Source organism: Doryrhamphus excisus, linkage group LG9, assembly GCF_037039965.1.
Source record: "Doryrhamphus excisus strain RoL-2023G ecotype Guam linkage group LG9, RoL_Dexc_Guam_v1.1, whole genome shotgun sequence".
Taxonomy (NCBI): domain Eukaryota; kingdom Metazoa; phylum Chordata; class Actinopteri; order Syngnathiformes; family Syngnathidae; genus Doryrhamphus; species Doryrhamphus excisus.
The window spans coordinates 18,914,199-18,932,060 of NC_136365.1; the positions used below are offsets into that span (position 1 = coordinate 18,914,199).

Sequence of the window (17,862 nt, forward strand, 5' to 3'; positions counted from 1 at the left end):
GCCAGCCAATCACAGGGCACATATAGACAAACAACCATTCACACTCACATTTATACCTAAGGACAATTTGGAGTCGCCAATTAACCTAGCATGTTTTTGGAATGTGGGAGGAAGTCGGAGTACCTGGAAAAAACATCCAAACTCCACACAGAGATGCCATGTAATGGCATCGAACTCTGGTCTCCAAGCTGTGTGGCTTGCATGCTAACCACTTGCTGCTGTGCAGGCTCCTATTTATTTATCATTAATTATATTTATTCTTATTTATTTCATTTTTTATGTTCTTTTTGTATGTTCCATTTATTAATATGAATATTTCGAGTGTATGTATATTTCGGTCTTAGTCGTCCCTCAGACGTACCCTGCTGGGGGGGGCTGAGCTCACAGCGCAATGCCGCCCTCTGGTGGCCGTTATTCAAATACAAGAGTTACTCCTTCAAAACAGTAATGAAACTTCCTCTCACTTTGCAACACTTTTGACATTAAAGATGGTAAAATAGTCAATCAAGTATATTTGGAGCTATTTGAAGAAAAAGCGTTGCCGACAAATAAAGTGAATAAAATAATGATTTGGGGTGCATGAGAAAGTGGAAAGGTAAAAAGCATAGCTCTCTTTCACTGCATGCAAGGATCATGCAGGTAGGGTTATTATAATAGAAGTGTTTTTTTAACAGATAAGCAAAGGACAAAACTAGAAACAACACAAAAATGTGAAACGTTTGCACAAGTAGCAAGTTCACCGCCGCCGTGGTGCAAGACTGGACACGCCCGCATCCCAACAACAAAGCTGAATGGACCTGAAACTGGCTTGGCTGCCGTCTGAAGGGATACCATCAAGCCTAAGGATCATGTGACGGAAGGCATTTCCTGAAAATGGTAGACCAGCTTTTATCCAGCCTCTATCAATCATTGGCCTGCTGTCGCCTGATTGGTTGAACCCTCACACACTGAAACAACAACAGCACACTCCGACACACACCAAGTATAAAAGGTCGACGTCCTGAGACGCCCTCGCTGTCACCCAGACTGCATCCCAAGATGGGCTTAGACTTGTCACCATGGACTTGGACCCTCCTGGTGGTCCTGCTCACGCTCTTCATCATGTGAGTACTTGTTGTGTACTTTTCATGTATTGCATGTATGTCAGCATTGACGAGATGTTCTCCTGTGCTTGTTTGCTTCAGCTACACCCTCTGGCCCTACAAGACCTTCCACAATTTAGGCGTCCCGGGTCCAACGCCGGTGCCCTTCTTTGGAACCATGCTGGCCTATAAGAAGGTCGGACAAATTCAGATGGATAAAACAGATTTTATATTATATTCCATACATTTTCAATTATAATGTATTGAAAGTATTTATTTTATTCATATCTATAAGTTTTCTTATTGCCAACCACTTTGAAACCAATTTGCAGATTGATAAAGAGCCATATTGAATTATTTTTCCTGTGAAGTAATATAGCTCAGATCTGACTGATATTTACATTATTGAAATACACACATTATATACTTTTCATGAAGGAGAAGAAAAATGACGCAAAGGTTAAGTATGGTCAGGTATGAATGAATAAATAAGCTTAAAATATAATAAAAAGTATATTTTTTGCCGATATGTATTCAAATCTGACATGAATTGAAACAAAATGCCATGTCAGGTATGATTGGCGGTTGAATAACATGAAGTAGATTAGTAATATATCTCAGAGATCAAAGACCATGATGATATAATCAACAGGTTTTGGACTGTATGACCTTGCATTACATACAATTCCAAAGACGGGTGAGGCATTGAACCAACCAGAGCAAAGTTCCCTCATCAAGCCATAGAATAGAATTCTTCCAGTGGGAATTTCAAGGTGCCTTACAACTATTGTAGAATCCTTCCATCAAGTAGGAAAGGGTGGAGCTTGGGATGTTTGGTATGACTACGGGGTGAAGAGCGTTTCCAGCCACGGACACATCCTGGAAAAGGAAAGGATGCAACTTGGCAAAAATGCTCAGAAAGTTATAAATACACTGCACGTGAGCTTCGTGAGTAGCGTTGTTAGCATCATCAAGTATCATTAGTATCAACTTCACTCTTTGCTCTTTTTTTCTACCACCAATCCAACGTTCATCTTCGTACAGATATAGTGATACAACATCATTTTTATTGAATATTTCAACTTCCTGCTACTTAATGGCAATGGAAATGGTTTTATTTCATTTGAACATGCATCAGATTACAATTGAATGCATCACATAATCAGTTCACAGTTCCACATGTCCAAAAGGAGTAGGAAGAAGCAAAGCTTATTAAATCCTACCCCTCCATCTGGTACTTTTACAATCAGCAACTGTTACATTTGTTCACTTCCTAATATAATTAAAGTTTTTAATTAAATTAAATAAAAAATAATTTAAATTAAATTTAATAAAAATAAAAAAATAATACATAAATTAATACAAAAATATAAATTCAATAAATTTTTAATTAAATTAAAAATAATAGTTAAAAATTATAAAAAATTATACCATAGTAAGTGTCAATATAGTGATATATATAACACATCATGACTGGTTCAAGACTCTTCATCCTTGTATTTAGCAAACATCTTTAGACATTTTTAGCTAATTGGTTATTTTTAGCCTTATGTATTATTTTAGCTGTTTGAAGATGAACTATATCAGCAAGTCGAAGTATTTGTGATTTTAGAAATAAGGAGTTAGTATGTTCTCTGTAGGCAGCATTATGAATTATCCTTACTGGCCTTTTTTGCAGTACATTTGGCGAGTGAAGATTGCTTTTATAGTTATTAGGCCATATTTCCACACAATAAGTAAGAGTGTGGAATATAGAGTGTGGAATGATGTCATTGTACCTCAAAATGTCCCTTCAACACTCAAATCTTTTTGTTTTGCAGAGTATTACCGAGTTTGACGAGAAATGCTTCAAGAAATACGGCAACACGTGGGGGTGTGTTTGACTTTCGACACGTCGCTACGGTCTTTAGTTTGCTTGTAAACGCACTCAAGTCCCACCTTTTGCCTCCACGTTTAGCATCTACGACGCCCGGCAGCCCGTTCTGTGCATCACGGATCCCGCCATGATCAAGACCGTTATGATTAAGGAGTGTTACTCTCTCTTCACCAATCGCAGAGTAAGCACACGCACGCACACACACACACACGCACACTCTCACTAAGTGCCTTTACTCTTTTGACTGAGGCTTCATGAGATCTGAAGTGGATCCAAAACAGATCTAGATCCTGCACTGTGAACACAAAGTGGTCCAGACTCACTTTGCCTGGATTAGGTGTGAAGTGGACCGGAAACCTCTTCCACAAGACCTTGGACAGTGACCAGAGTCCTGTTTTTGCTGCTTCACCTTTTGATCCACCCTGAGTCCATTTTCTTTTTTAGGGACTATATGTAAACATCTTTTGGAGAAAGATCTGGATTCTAGTTGAATTCATCCTGCAATGTGAACACAAAGTTGGATTCACTTTGCCTGCATCAAATCTGAAAGTACCAGAAAGTAGACCTCTTTTACAAGAACTTGGAAAGTGACTTGAGACCCTTTTCTGCTGGTTCACCTTTTGGTCCACATCATACAACTTGTTTATGCCTTGGATGAACTGAGGCACTGTCAAAACTGACGTGAATCCAAAACAGATCTGGTCCTGCAATGTGAACACAAAGTGGTCCAGATTCACTTTGCCTGGACCAGTAAGTGGACCTCTTTCACAAAGACTTGGGCTGCAAGAATCAGGGTCCTTTTAGTCCACATCAGACAATGTCAACACAAAGTGGTCCAGGTTCCTGTGCTTTTGCCTTGTATGGACTGACGCTCCATCAGATCGGAAGTGGATCTGAAAGAGATCTGGATTCTCTTTCAACTGAATATGAACAAACAGTAGCTCAAATTCTCTTGTATTGACTGACGCTCAATCAGAACTGAAGTGGATCCAAGGATCTGGATTATCTTTAATTTTATCCTGTAATATGAATACAAAATGGTGCAGATTGACCTTTCCCGGATCAGATCTGAAGTGGACCAGAAATGACCAGACAGCCTGATTCACATTCTGGTCCACATCACTCGATGTGAACTGAAAGTGATCTAGGTTCACTTGGTTTTGCCTTGGATGGACTGAAGAACCATCAGAACAGAAGTGGATCCAAAAGAGATCTGGATTATCTTTCAATTGAATGTGAACACAAAATGGTCCAGATTCACGTAACCACTGAGTAGATCTGAAGCCGACCAGAAAGAGAAGAGGCAATGTTAACACGAAGAGAAGCATTATTTTTAGTCCACTTCAGAAACATCCAAACTGTGTTGTAGAACATACGCCTGAACGGGGCGCTGTATGACGCCGTGTCCATCGCTGAGGACGAGAACTGGAGGAGGATCCGCAGCATCCTCTCGCCTTCCTTCACCTCGGGACGACTAAAAGAGGTACGCCGCTAGCGCTGTGTGTGTGTGTGTGTGTGTTTGTGTTTGACCGGACGGTGTCCTGTTGCAGATGTTTGGCATCATGAAGCGCCACTCGGCCAACCTGGTCAGAAGCATGAAGAAGAAGGCCGACAAGAACGAAGCTCTGGACGTGAAGGAGTGAGAGCGCCTTGCCTCGTCCATGGTTTCAAATAAAACACTTTGTCTTCTTGACGGTAACAAGTTGTGATGTTTGCTCCTGCTCAGGTTCTTTGGACCTTACAGCATGGACGTGGTGACCAGCACCTCCTTCAGTGTGGACATCGACTCCCTCAGCAACCCCTCAGATCCTTTTGTCACCAACATCAAGAAGATGCTCAAGTTTGACTTTTTCCACCCTCTCTTCATGGCCTTAGGTAAACATTAGAGGATCTTTGACTCGTGTTGTTGCGGTCAACGCCAGAATGTTGGATTCTGGTGTTAAACCATGCCAACCATGCCAAAGTTTCAGATAAAGAGCCCTCAAAGAAATTTGGGATGGCTCAAAACGCTGGCTTTCAAAAGGCGTGGTAAAACTGCCCTTTTGTGATGTCACAGAGGGGCGGACTTCCTTATATGGGCGTGGCTGTGAGCCAGATAAGTTCTGTTAAGGGAAAGCTTCTGTTGGCTGTTATTTTTATCTTAGTGAACGTATGAGCTGACGCTTGATGGTCCTCCTCTCCTCAGCCTTCTTCCCTTTCCTGGCTCCCGTCTTCGAGAAGTTCGAGGTTTCCATTTTCCCGTCCTCCGTTTTAGAGTTCTTCTTCGCGGCGCTGCAGAAGATCAAATCTAACCGTGAGAACAGCGAGCAAAGGGTGCGTCTTCTAGAACACGCTGACAAGTGGAGTCGCTGGGTTTTTTTTTTTTTTTTTACCATGAGTGTTATTTGGTGGTCCTCAGAGTCGTGTGGACTTCCTACAGCTGATGATTGACTCCCAGAAGAACAACAACACCCCTGGAGCAGATATGGATAAAGGTGCAACGGTGAGGGGTACTGGGTTGCGTAGTCTGAGGCTAATCTTATTTGAATTCCTCGTTGCAGGTCTGAGCGACCACGAGATGCTCTCTCAGGCTGTGATCTTCATCTTTGCGGGCTACGAGACCAGCAGCAGCACTCTGGGCTTCCTGGCGTACAACCTGGCCACAAACCCTCACGTCATGAAGCGGCTGCAGGAGGAGGTGGACGCCACCTTCCCAAACAAGGTAACCCAACTCCGCCCTTACACAGGTGTGTACGTATGTATGTTGCTGTAGATTGGTCCATGTCCACACAGTGCAGCTGAAACTGGGACTAGAAGTCCAATCATGGGTGCCCCACCACTGCCAGTAGACCCTGGCCACGCCCCCAGGCCCTACATGTCCACCCATATATAGGTGGTAGGCCACTTCCTGGTTCTTGGATGTTGAATGTCTATAGTGAAATCATATCCAAAGGGCGAGACCATTAGCGACACCAAAGAAGGGGGGGGCAACCACCCATGCCTTTGGATATACTGTAGATGTTTGCATGTCCACACGGTGCAGGTGAAACGTGACCCACCACTGCTCAGGCCCCAGATGCCCACCAGGGGCAGAGGACAGGCTACTTCCTGGTTGGTGGATAATGGATCTGAATTGTCTATGGTGCGGTTAATCTCAGGGGGGTGGCATACGGACGAGAGCAAGGAAGTTGGAAGGGCCCAGTCCTCTACCTAAAAGCCGGCCACCCCACCTGCTGCCCCAGGTGGTGTGTAGTTTAGTTGTGTCATTATAGAGATATGCACTGTACAAAAAAAGCATATCTATCATGGGCGCCCCACCAGGGGGGACTCCCAGGATGCCTCCCCCAACCCATGGGTTCATTACAAATGAGCAGGGAGAATTAGCACTTAGCAAAGTGTTGATATGTTTACCTGTGTATGTGTGTTGAGAGCAGGCTGAGGTCCAGTACCAGGAGCTGATGCAGATGGACTACCTGGACTGCGTCATTAGCGAGTCTCTCCGCCTGTACCCCATCCTCCCACGTGTGGACCGTGTCGCCAAGGCAACTGTGGAGCTAAACGGCCTTGTCATCCCCAAAGGCATGGTGGTGATGGTGCCCACCTGGCCCCTGCACCGCGACCCCGAGTTGTGGCCCGAACCAGAGAAGTTCAAACCGGAAAGGTAGCGTACGAGGAGATATTTTCTTCTTGTCTTGGGTGCTTCCCAATCAATGCCTGTGATCAGGTTCAGCAAGGAAAACAAAGAGTCCATCGACCCGTACACGTACATGCCTTTCGGAGTGGGACCTCGGAACTGCATCGGGATGCGCTTTGCTCTAGTGACCATGAAGCTGGCCTTGGTGGAGATCTTGCAGAGGTACAGCTTCTCCGTTTGCGAGGAGACTGAGGTGAGAGGACAAGCTTTTGTTTATTTGAAGTTTACAGTACAGCACATTACTGTCACCTAGTGACCAGTGTACCAACATCGGTTTACATTATTGGGAAAAAAAATCCAATACCAATATCAACCAATATTGAATTTTTATGCTGATATTGGGCAGATAATTATCGACAGAAATTCCTCGCTCTGGATTTATGTAACATCATTTTTTGGAGGGATGTCCGATCATTATTGGGTTTCAGTTTGGTGAACTGATTTAAAAATAAAATAAACATCAAATAATAAAAATTGCTAGGCCAAACGAATGTTCAGTTTGCTCAAGTATCGTGTTTTCAAATTCAGGTTATAAAAAGTCAGTGCCCAAAAATAACACTTCACAAAATAATTCAGTTACATAAATTCAGCGCCTAAAAAAAACATTGTTCATGAAGAAACATATGAACCTTCATACTGTAGGTCATAACATTACCAAGTTGAACTTTGATGACAAAAGATAATTATCTGAGAGGTAATAATAATATTAATGGTTATTGTAAATGCAACTTTTCAGTGGACGCAACAAGCTATCCCCCACGCGTTGTTGTTGACTTGCCGTATCTCTGCACACTTCCTTCCCCGCCAGATCCCCATCGAGTTGGATAATCAGGGTCTGTTGGCACCAAAGCGACCGCTCATGCTGAAACTGGAGCCACGGTCGTAACGAGTCACCTACAGAGAATCATGTGTGTTCATGAATTAAGAGCAGACAAGTCTTTACAGGTATTGTGCTGCTATTTCACTTTCTTTTTTTTGCCCACATGGACAAAGATAACATTTTTAACACTTGTATGACAGTTAAGGATGTTAAAACATTCCATCTAGACTCAATAAAACTTGTATAGTGGTCACAGTTTGACTCTGGAACGGATAATTTCACTTTTAATGATTTCCTCGGTGGAAACGACAGAAAATTGAATATGGAAGCAGCACACTCCCACAAGCTGAATCAACAACAGATCCAGGAAACACAGCACCCTCCTGTGGAGATTCTATGTCATGACAAGCGCGCGCACGTGTGTGTGTGTGTATGTGTGATCCATTGTCCGTGTTTTTCAGCCGTCTTGTACTTTCCATGTTTATAAACAGAAGACCGATAACAAGAAAAAAAAAAGGTTGGCCAACCAGCTTGGTTTGAACACACCACATGTTCTGAGGGCTGTGATTGGACGAAGGCCAAAGTTTACACTTTCTCCTCTTACAACTGCCTCACAATCTCTTGCCTTTACCGCACACACACAGTATAGATACTGTACCATGAGGATTATTATTATATAGCTGCCCATCTGGTGTCAGTGACAACTTCCATGCTATTCTTATTTTATCTGGATGGGTTTATATACTTACATATTTTCCACTTCTGCTTTTAAGCAGCCATTGGGCCATCCATATGACACATTGAGTGGTGTCTATATGCTGGGAATTATAATGCTTCTGTTGGTTTGGAATGTAAATGTTGGCTATATTGAAGTGGTTTCAGAATTTAAGAAAGAAGAAAGAAGTAGATCTTATTTAAAATAAATTATATTTAAAAATATATTTCAATATTTTTTAAAATATTCTTTAAAATAATTTGCTCATTATTTATTGTGTACATATATTTTCAAAAAATATATTTTGGCCAATAATTTTAGACGTTATCTGGAATAGGCTCCAGCAACCCCCGCACCCCTCGTGAGGAAAAGCGGTAGAAAATGAATGAATGAATACATTGAAAGTATTTTTTTTAATTACAAAATATTTTTACATTTTCAAAATGTGAAAAAATAATGTTTCATAAAATTAATTCAATTAAAAATATATTTCTATATTTTAAAATATTCTTTAAAAATATTTAAAATAATTTGCTCATTATTTATTGTGTACATACATTTTCAAAAAATATATTTTGGCCAATATTTTTAGACGTTATCTGGAATAGGAGCCTGCATACTTATTATGTTTATTATTGCACCAGTAGTTTACTGAAGTGCATCATAACAGTTGACGTAGTGGTCTTTCTGTATACTTTTACTACAACCACAATAATAAAGACCATTTCAGCACATTGTGTATTATACATACAGAATGTTATACTACGGCATTGTTATCATAATGTTAAGGACGTGGTGTGTTTATTTACCGTTATAAAGTGACCACCGAGTGCAGCGGGCGTTTAAAAAAAAGTGTCACTGTCGTTTCCAAGCATCACCTGAACCCAGCAGCAGTCCGGTTCCTCCTCAGTAGCTCCATCCCTGTTCTTGCTTCCTGCCGGACTCCATGTTGTTCCGTCATCTCCAGCTAACAACTCTTGTCCGGAAAACTCACGTTGCAACTCTTCTGTGTGTGTGCAAAGTGTGTTTGACCCCCCCGCCCCCTCCCGTCAAACAACATGGCAGACTACCGGGACGACACCGGAGCTCGGGCGCTGCTCGCCTTGCAGTCGGCGCCGTGCAGTCCGGTGCGAGTGGCGGTGACCTCGCACGGCTTCCCGCAGCCCTCGCTCTCCTTCCCGGGGCCGCCGCTGACGGAGCCTCGCGACGCCGGCCGGATGCGCCCTGTCCGCCTGGCGTCTCCTCTCCCGCAGGCCCTGGCCAGACTGGAGGGCCGGGACTTTGAGTTTGTCATGCGCCAGAGGACGGTGACTATCGGGCGGAACTCGTCCCACGGCTCGGTGGACATCAACATGGGTCACTCGAGCTTCATTTCGCGGCGACACCTGCAGATCAGCCACGACGAGGCGAGCGGCTTCTCACTCCGGTGCCTCGGCAAGAACGGCGTCTTCGTGGACGGCGTGTTCCAGCGGAGAGGGGCGCCGCCGCTGCTGCTGCCCCGAGAGTGAGCACCGCCTTTTAGCATAGACCATTAGCCACGTAACATTATATACCTTACATATGTTATTTACCGCTCTTTTTGCCATTTTTGTAAGGGTGAAGTCACAGTGAGGTCATTGTTAACTACTGTTAACGTAGTTTTAGGTGAAGTTTTGACAGGTAAAATGAATGAACCAAAGAGAACCCTGACAAATACACTTTATTTCCCGTGAATTAATATGTATATCTAATTTTATTACGCCATTTTGATTCATGAAGTGATTTCCAAATGGAAGCTTCGAAGTTAGTGAATGAACCTCGCCTAGCTTAGCCTAGCTTAGCTGGCTAGTCAGCGCGTCTCAACTTTTACCACTTTCGCTTTATTTCATTTAAAAGTACTTAATTATCAACAGGTTGGGATAATCTCAGACGGGTTTTTCTTGTCTTAAGTCAAATGTGAGCACATTACTGAGCTTTTATTGCCACGGCTAATGTTTCAATAGCTTTGAACGTGTTGCTGTCAATGTAAACAAACGCGCCCCTGTGAGCTCCACACGGGCTCTGCAGTGCTCCTAGAGGTGCGTTTAATCCTGCTGTTTCAAACGCTAGTCAAGTATAAAGTTGTTTTTTTAAAGTATGCATTATTTCGCTATAGTGGTGCTTAATTTCAATAGAGTAATATGCTAAATAAATTTGAGGGCGTTAACTGTTTTTTGTGGCTGTCAATCAGTGTTTGTATTGTGGGGTGGGGCGGGGCGTAGCTCTACTCTGATTGGCTGCTGTACATTGTTTGGGGGAGATGAAACCGGAAGCGCAGCTTGGCTGCAGGAGCACATGGAATAAACACAAGACTGGAAAAGCAAGGCGGCTTCAATGCCAGTTGCTCCATGTTAATCTATGACTATCCCGATATGTTTATAAACAAAGTTTAATTTGAATAATCCTTTCAAGATTAAACTTGGGGTGTTTAATCATCATGATTAATTATCATACAGCTCCAGCTTGACTTTTTGTCAACATGAGTGTTTTCCTCAGCTATTCCTGTGACGTTAGTAGGGAGCTTATAGTCTTTGTGCTGAGATTTCCTGTTTGCAAAGGCTCTTCATTGTATTTGCCACATCTTTGCTGCTGCACTGCAGCATGATGTCTATTTTCATGTGACTAATTATAGCATCTGCAAAGAGAAACTTTGTCTTCTATTGAGCCGTCTTTCTATCAGCTGAGATGTCATGAGTGCAGTAAGGGTGGAAGTGTGTGTGTAGCCACTTCACAGGCAATGTTTGGACTTCTTGCTGCTTTTCTTTTGGCGTGCACACTTGTGTTGAGGCACAGCAGATGTGAGGGTTGTCTCTTTGTAGATCTAGTGTTGCACAGACAGCTGCACAAAACCAGCCAAGGCAAGGCAGAGTTTTTTTTTTTTTTAACGTTTGCAGGATGTTGCAAAAGCTGCTTAAATGGTTGCAAAATATGTCATGGAACTTACTAATAGCTTTACCAAAAAGCCTTTATTTTACATCTTTAATAGGCTTTGACAATGTGGATTTTTAGCACTTTGGCATTTGGGATGGGTACCGGTAATGGTACTTTGATTGGCAACAACTGAATTCCGTCTGGACTACCGGGTACTGTTTCACCTAAAATCCAAAGGTGCCATGTTTGGGCTCCTCAATCTCAATCTCTGTGGAGTGTCATGGGGCCGCTGCTAACAGTGTTGAATTCACTAGCCAAGAAGACCAAGCCAGGGGAAGGGAACAATGTTTACATCAACAAGGAGACAAATTCAAGTCATACTTTTAAGTAAAAAATGTATGAGAAAAAACTTGTAATATTAGGAAAAGCAAGTTTAATGTATGAGAGGGAATAAAGTATTGTGTTTCCCAGTGAGGATAAGCGGCATAGAAAATGGATGGAAGTATTGTGTGTTTTCATGAAGTGAAAAACCAAATGATTTATTTTTTGTAGGTGCGTGTTCCGTTTTCCCAGCACGGTCATCAAGATCCAGTTTGCGTCGCTCCTCGCCGCCGAGGAGCAACGGGAAAAGGAAGCACTCTCTCCGCCCGTGCGCCCTCTCCTGCCGCACATCTCCCCCCTCAAGATCAGCATTCCCACCATGCAGCAGCATGAAGAGCACATCAGGGCCTTCGGGTCGCCGCTGCCGTCACCCACGGGCACCATCAGGTACACACAGATAAGTGAAAATAAACACAGCTTGGAGCGTCACGTCTACAGGATTGGATGTTGCGTTAAAGCTGCAAGCGTATCATCCTTATTAACGACAGAAGGCGCGTGCTTAGATTTAAGCACACAGAATACACATTAATGTTTATTTAGAAAATGTTACTTCACTGAGGGAAAAGCCGAGTATATGTAATATTAAACATAGATTGTAATGAGGCCCTGGGAGGACCAGGAGGCAGCTGGGAGAAAAATGTAAAAAAGTCAACCCATATGACACCAAGTGACCCGCCAATCTAGCCCCCGAGCGTCCCCCAAGCCACGTGAATAATGCCGGGCATGGCAACGCATGATTTCCCATGCAGGATTCAAACTTCTCAGTATTAACTATTTGCACCGCAAAGAAAATATTGAAGGTTGATGGGAAAATAATCAAATAAATAAAGTATCATCACAAAAATGAATTCAATATTCCAAAGAGTTCAATTATAACATTTTCTGGAGGGTATGCTGGTGCCTCTCTTTGGGCGAGGGGCGGGGTACATAGACAGGGCACATATAGACAAACAACCATTCAGACTCGCATTCATACCTATGGACAATTTGGAGTCAGGCTCCAATAATTAAAAAAAAATCATAAAATTATTTTTACAATTTATAAAATAGAAAAATAATTATTATAGTTAAAACAATAAAAAATAAAATAATTATTTATTTTTCCCAGTACAACTTAAAAAAGAAATGTAAAAGAATGTACATTGCTAACACAATTGAATAATACAAATATTGTAACGTGTGTCTAATATAATTGAGGTTAAATCTGCCAATCAGAGGTTTCCTAAGAAAATCACAAATCTTTACAATAAAATATTTACAATTAAAAAATGATAATAATTAAAATAATTAAAAATAAAATAATTATACATTTTTTCCCAGTACAAATTACCATTAAAATAATGTACATTGCTACAACAATTGAATAATACAAATATTGTAACAACGTGTGTTTAATATAATATAATGTTAAATCTGCCAATCAGAGGTTTCCTAATAAAATCACAAATCCTTACAATAAAATCTTTACAATGTAAAATAATTATTTTTTCTAGTACAACTTACCATTAAAAGAATGCACATTGCTAACACAGTTGACTAATACAAATATTGTAACATGTGTCTAATATAATATAATGTTAAATCTGCCAATGTTAAATCAGAGGTCTCCTAAGAAAATCACAAATCTTTCCAAAGAATTGGACATATTTCTAATGAAAGAAGTAGTTTGCATTGTAGCACAATGTAGACAGAATAAATAACCATTGTGTTACGTCAGGAGGTCGTTATGCACTCCTGGGGAAGTGTAAACCTCTGCTGTTTATGTGCTGGGGGTTATTCAAAGTGCACAGGCGGCTGCCATGTAACCACTTGCTGTCTATTTATTATCTTTCTTTGTCTTCTCATACTTCATAATCATGTGACTGTTGGGGTGGGGGGTGCACTAATGTTGACTTGAGCGCTCCAAGGTCCATATCTCACATTGTTTCCCGTCTTGGTTGAAGATTAACTCCTTGCTTGCTGCCGTCAGTGTTTTGCAAATGTGCGCGCCCTCTGGTGGTGATTTAGTGTCACTGCAGTGTTGCCTTTCTCCTAATGAGCACGCCTTATATGGCGGGGCTGCAGCTGCACGGCTCCTGATTGGCCCCAAGATTGTTTTGCTGTTGAGATCGTTCTTTTTTTTTTTTTTCAAATGACGTCCATGGTGGCTTCCTTTCGAGTGTTGCCCCCCTCAGACCCCCCCTCCATGCACACGGACACACAACAGTCTGTTCCAACATGGGGTGGGGGTTGTCTGCAAATGCTGCCTGGCAATTACTTTACTCCTAAAACTTTGACCCCACTTCACAAATTCCATCTTTTCTACAGAATTCCTTCATGTTGCTGTTAGTAAAAAAATACAGTTATTAGAATGTTTAATTTACAAGTAGTCGGTCTGTGTGTGTGTCTGTGTGTGTGTGTGTTGCTAATGGCAAATCAGTGCAGTTTGTGTTGACTTTGCTAACAGCAGCAGATGTTGTTGCTTTTTCCTGCCATGGCAGCCGCCTGGAAGCTAGAAATAATTAACTAGACTGTTACTGATTGTTTATGTACTGTAGGCTCCGCCTCTATGCTGACTTATCACCATGGCGCTGAAAAGCTTGCATAATAATACAACAGGGCTGCACGGGGGTCGAGTGGTTAGCGCGCAGACTTCACAGCTAGGACACAAACAGGGTTCAATTCCACCCTCGGCCATCTTTGTGTGGAGTTTGCATGTTCTCCCCGTGCATGCGTGGGTTTTTACTCCGGGTATTCCGGTTTCCTCCCACATTCCAAAAACATGCTAGGTTAATTGGAGACTCCAAATTGTCCATAGGTATGAATGTGAGTGTGAATGGTTGTTTGTCTATATGTGCCCTGTGATTGGCTGGCCACCAGTCCAGGCTTGAAGACAGCTGGGATAGGCTCCAGCAACCCCCGTGAACCTTGTGAGGAAAAGCGGTAGAAAATGAATGAATGTATTTCAATTGTAATTATCTCAATTGATTCTATTGTTATCATTGTAAACACAGTGGTATGACCTTTGACCTGCATCCCCAAGTGAAGCCAATCGAGAACTGAGAGCGGTTTCTAATATTTTTGACCAAATAAGGTAAAGAAATGAGATGATGGACGATATGTGTCGTATTTCAGCGTTCCCAACTCCTGCCCAGCAAGTCCGCGAGGCGCAGGGTCGTCGGGATACCGCTATGGCCGCAACGTGACCTCTGACCTCCAGCTGGCAGCCGAGTACGCCGCCAAGGCCATTAGTGAGCACAGGCGAAGCGCTGTCGAGCAGAGGGGCGGAGTCGGTGAGCCGCGAGTGGAGTCCGCCGCCGGCGGAGGTGGCGACAGCCCCAAGGTGATGAGGCGTTCCGACGCGAATAAACCCCCCCCCCCACCATCTGCCCACCTGCACGCGTGTAAAGTGTGTTTGTGTCCAGGATGAGTCCAAGCCGCCGTACTCCTACGCTCAGCTGATCGTCCAGGCCATCTCCTCGGCGCCGGACAAGCAGCTGACGCTGAGCGGCATCTACGCTCACATCACCAAACACTACCCGTACTACCGCACCGCCGACAAGGGCTGGCAGGTGTGTGTGTGTGGCACCCCCACCCAAAAGACGGCCACCGGGACACCCCCTTTAATGTCTTTGTGCTCCGCCAGAACTCCATCAGACACAACCTGTCCCTCAATCGCTACTTCCTGAAAGTGGCGCGCTCCCAGGACGAGCCCGGTAAAGGAAGTTTCTGGCGCGTGGACTCCGCCTCCGAGATCAAGCTGGTGGAGCAGGCCTTCAGGAAGCGACGTCAACGGGGGGTCGCCTGCTTCAGGACGCCATTCGGACCGCTCTCGTCCAGGTAAGCGACGTCCGGACGCACGCTACGTCTCTGGGAATGTCTTTGTTTGTCCTCTCTGCTCCTTGCTGTCGCTCGATTGGACAGAGCCAACTAAGTCCCTCCCCCTGCGCTCAGAAAGAGAGCGTCCCTCCCTTGATGCGTTCTTCTTTTGTTTCCCAGGAGCGCCCCCGCCTCGCCGACTCATCAGGGAATACTTTCCCCCCCATCCAGCGGGTTGCAGACCCCCGAATGTTTGAGCAGGGAGGGGTCGCCTGTCCCACCCGACCACCACGAGCAGCTGGCCCACAAACTGGCGGCCGTACCCGAGTACCGCTACTCTCAGAGTGCGCCAGGTCAGCCCCGACATATTTCATCTTTGATTGGGATTCGGGTTTGAAACTCAAATGTCAAATCTGGTTCAGGGTTTGAAACCAGGCATAGGATTCTAACACGTATCAAATCTGGTTTAGGGTTTGAAACCAGGCATAGGGATTCTAACGGGTGTCGAATCCGGTCTACGGTTTGAAACCAGGCATAGAGATTCTAACGGGTGTCAAATCCGTTATAGGGTTTGAAACCAGGCATCGGGATTCTATCGGGTGTCAAATCTGGTTTAGGGTTTGAAACCAGGCACAGGGATTCTAACGGGTGTCAAATCCGCTTTAGGGTTTCAAACCAGACATAGGGATTCTAACGGGTGTCAAATCCGCTTTAGGGTTTCAAACCAGACATAGGGATTCTAACTGGTGTCAAATCTGGTTTAGGGTTTGAAACCAGGCACAGGGATTCTAACTGGTATCAAATCTGGTTTAGGGTTTGAAACTTTGTTTCAAATTGAGGTTAGGGTATCAAACTAGGTTCGTGGTTTCAAAGTAGGGTTAGTGTTCTCTTGGGGTTGAGGCTAGAAGGCGTGCGGGGGTGGCGTGCGGGGACGGCGTGCGGGGGCGGTAGAGTGGTGGTCTACCAACCTGCATGAGTGCCTTGGAGGTGGAAAAGGACGGTACAAGTGAAAGACCATTTTCCCATTTAGTCATGATTGTCCACTCAGGTTCTCCAGTCAGCGTTCAGCCCGTCATCATGGCGGCACCCCCCCACCCAAGTGTAGCCCTGCCCCCCGGCCTGGGTAAGGCCCTTGCCTTCGTTCCAGGACAAGGCCAAGTCCAGCCCGTCCACCTTCTCCAGAACCCGCCACAGTCCTCTGTCACCATGTTGCGTGTGGTCACCAGCGCTCCTCCCAACGGCTACGGCGCCCCCTCTGTCGGGACCACGGCGCCAGGGATGCCGGGGGCGGGAAAGAGCGAGCTGCGAGGTACGACACCGGCTGTATAAAAAGTGGGTGTGGCTCAATGATTGACAGCTGCCATATCATCTCCAGAGGCACAGCTCAACCGAGAACTGGTGATCCAGACGGTGGATAGCGCCGTGCAGGGGGCGGACGCACGCAACCTGGCACCGGGTCTGCATCAACTTCCTGTCCGCGCAGTTACTCAGAACGGAAAACACACAAATGCTGCAGTCGCCACGGCAACCAGCCTGGCTTTTGCTGCCGGTATGCGTTCCGTGATGAAGTAGCAAGAACGCGGTGGCAATCAGGTGTAACTTTAGTTTCCTGTGCAGGTCTAAGCAGTCCTCTCCAGATCCTGGCGGCTCAGGCCTCCAGCTCACCGCCCGTCCTGGTGAGCCGACAGCCCGGCGTGGAAATGGTCGGAGAGCCTCAGGTCAAGCGGCCCAAGATGGAGGACGAGGGCGGGGCTAACGATCATCAAGTCCCGCCGCCGGCCCAGCAGCCCGTCATTGTCGCCATGGTGTCGCAAAGCCACGACCCCAGGAAGTGAAACCTCGCCAACGGCGGACTAAAAAACACCTAAAGATGGGATTTTGGTAGTTTTTAAATTTAAGTTCTGCAGCTTCACGGACTTTTAACACTACTTGATAAACGGGAACAGGCCAACTGCATCCTGGATCTGGACGGCGGGCCCCAAAGCGATGTTTCACCTTCCACCGGCGAGAAAGCCACCAAGAATTTTGACTGTGGCGAGTGGGCGGAGTCTGGAGTTGCTAACCTGAACGTAGACAAAGTGATTGTTTTAATTTAGTCAACGAGCGCCGTGTGCACAGTTTTGTTTTGTATGGGCACAGAAATCTTGACAAAAGCCTTAAAACTTTTTTTTTTATTTGAACCTTTGGAGCTTTTAGAATGTTGACGTGCACGGGACTGTGGCGTGACCGTTGTCATCGGCACAGGAAGTCCTTTTTGTCCTGTATGTGCTCGTCGTCCGGCTTCTTAGGAGCTATTTTTTCTTACATATGGAAAAAATATTTTGTGTAAAAAAAAAAAATGTCATCAACACATTCATACTAGAGGTTTTTTTTTATGTTCAGTGGTTGTGATTAAGGTGAATGTTTGTAACACAAATTAAATCCACGTTGACTCAAATAGTTTGTATGGTTGTCTTCTTTCTCGCTCGGACTGACAGTGATACGTACAGATGGGAAATTTGATTCTCTCACTAACTAACTAACTTAATAAACCGTCTTTCTAGTTTTTGGAATCTAGTTTCACGTTATAATGACCAAATACAACCACAAGTATTTCTTCAACCTTACCTGTGAAAGATCGACCCCCTG

General features: G+C 44.3%; 2 protein-coding genes across 2 annotated transcripts; both read left to right on the forward strand.

Annotated features, from left to right (window-relative positions):
* The first annotated feature begins 791 nt into the window (after positions 1-791).
* LOC131129220 (cytochrome P450 3A40-like) lies at positions 792-7,704 on the forward strand. Its single transcript, XM_058072527.2, has 13 exons — positions 792-1,103; positions 1,185-1,278; positions 2,903-2,955; positions 3,040-3,139; positions 4,328-4,441; positions 4,509-4,597; positions 4,685-4,833; positions 5,144-5,271; positions 5,357-5,432; positions 5,499-5,659; positions 6,372-6,598; positions 6,662-6,824; positions 7,440-7,704. The coding sequence occupies exons 1-13, from the start codon at positions 1,039-1,041 to the stop codon at positions 7,515-7,517; spliced, it is 1,497 nt and encodes a 498-aa protein (XP_057928510.2). The 5' UTR covers positions 792-1,038; the 3' UTR covers positions 7,518-7,704.
* Positions 7,705-9,088: 1,384 nt separating this feature from the next.
* Positions 9,089-17,667, forward strand: foxk1 (forkhead box K1). Its single transcript, XM_058072506.2, has 9 exons — positions 9,089-9,670; positions 11,608-11,823; positions 14,551-14,758; positions 14,841-14,987; positions 15,062-15,255; positions 15,415-15,587; positions 16,283-16,543; positions 16,610-16,783; positions 16,852-17,667. The coding sequence occupies exons 1-9, from the start codon at positions 9,225-9,227 to the stop codon at positions 17,067-17,069; spliced, it is 2,037 nt and encodes a 678-aa protein (XP_057928489.2). The 5' UTR covers positions 9,089-9,224; the 3' UTR covers positions 17,070-17,667.
* Positions 17,668-17,862: the final 195 nt, after the last annotated feature.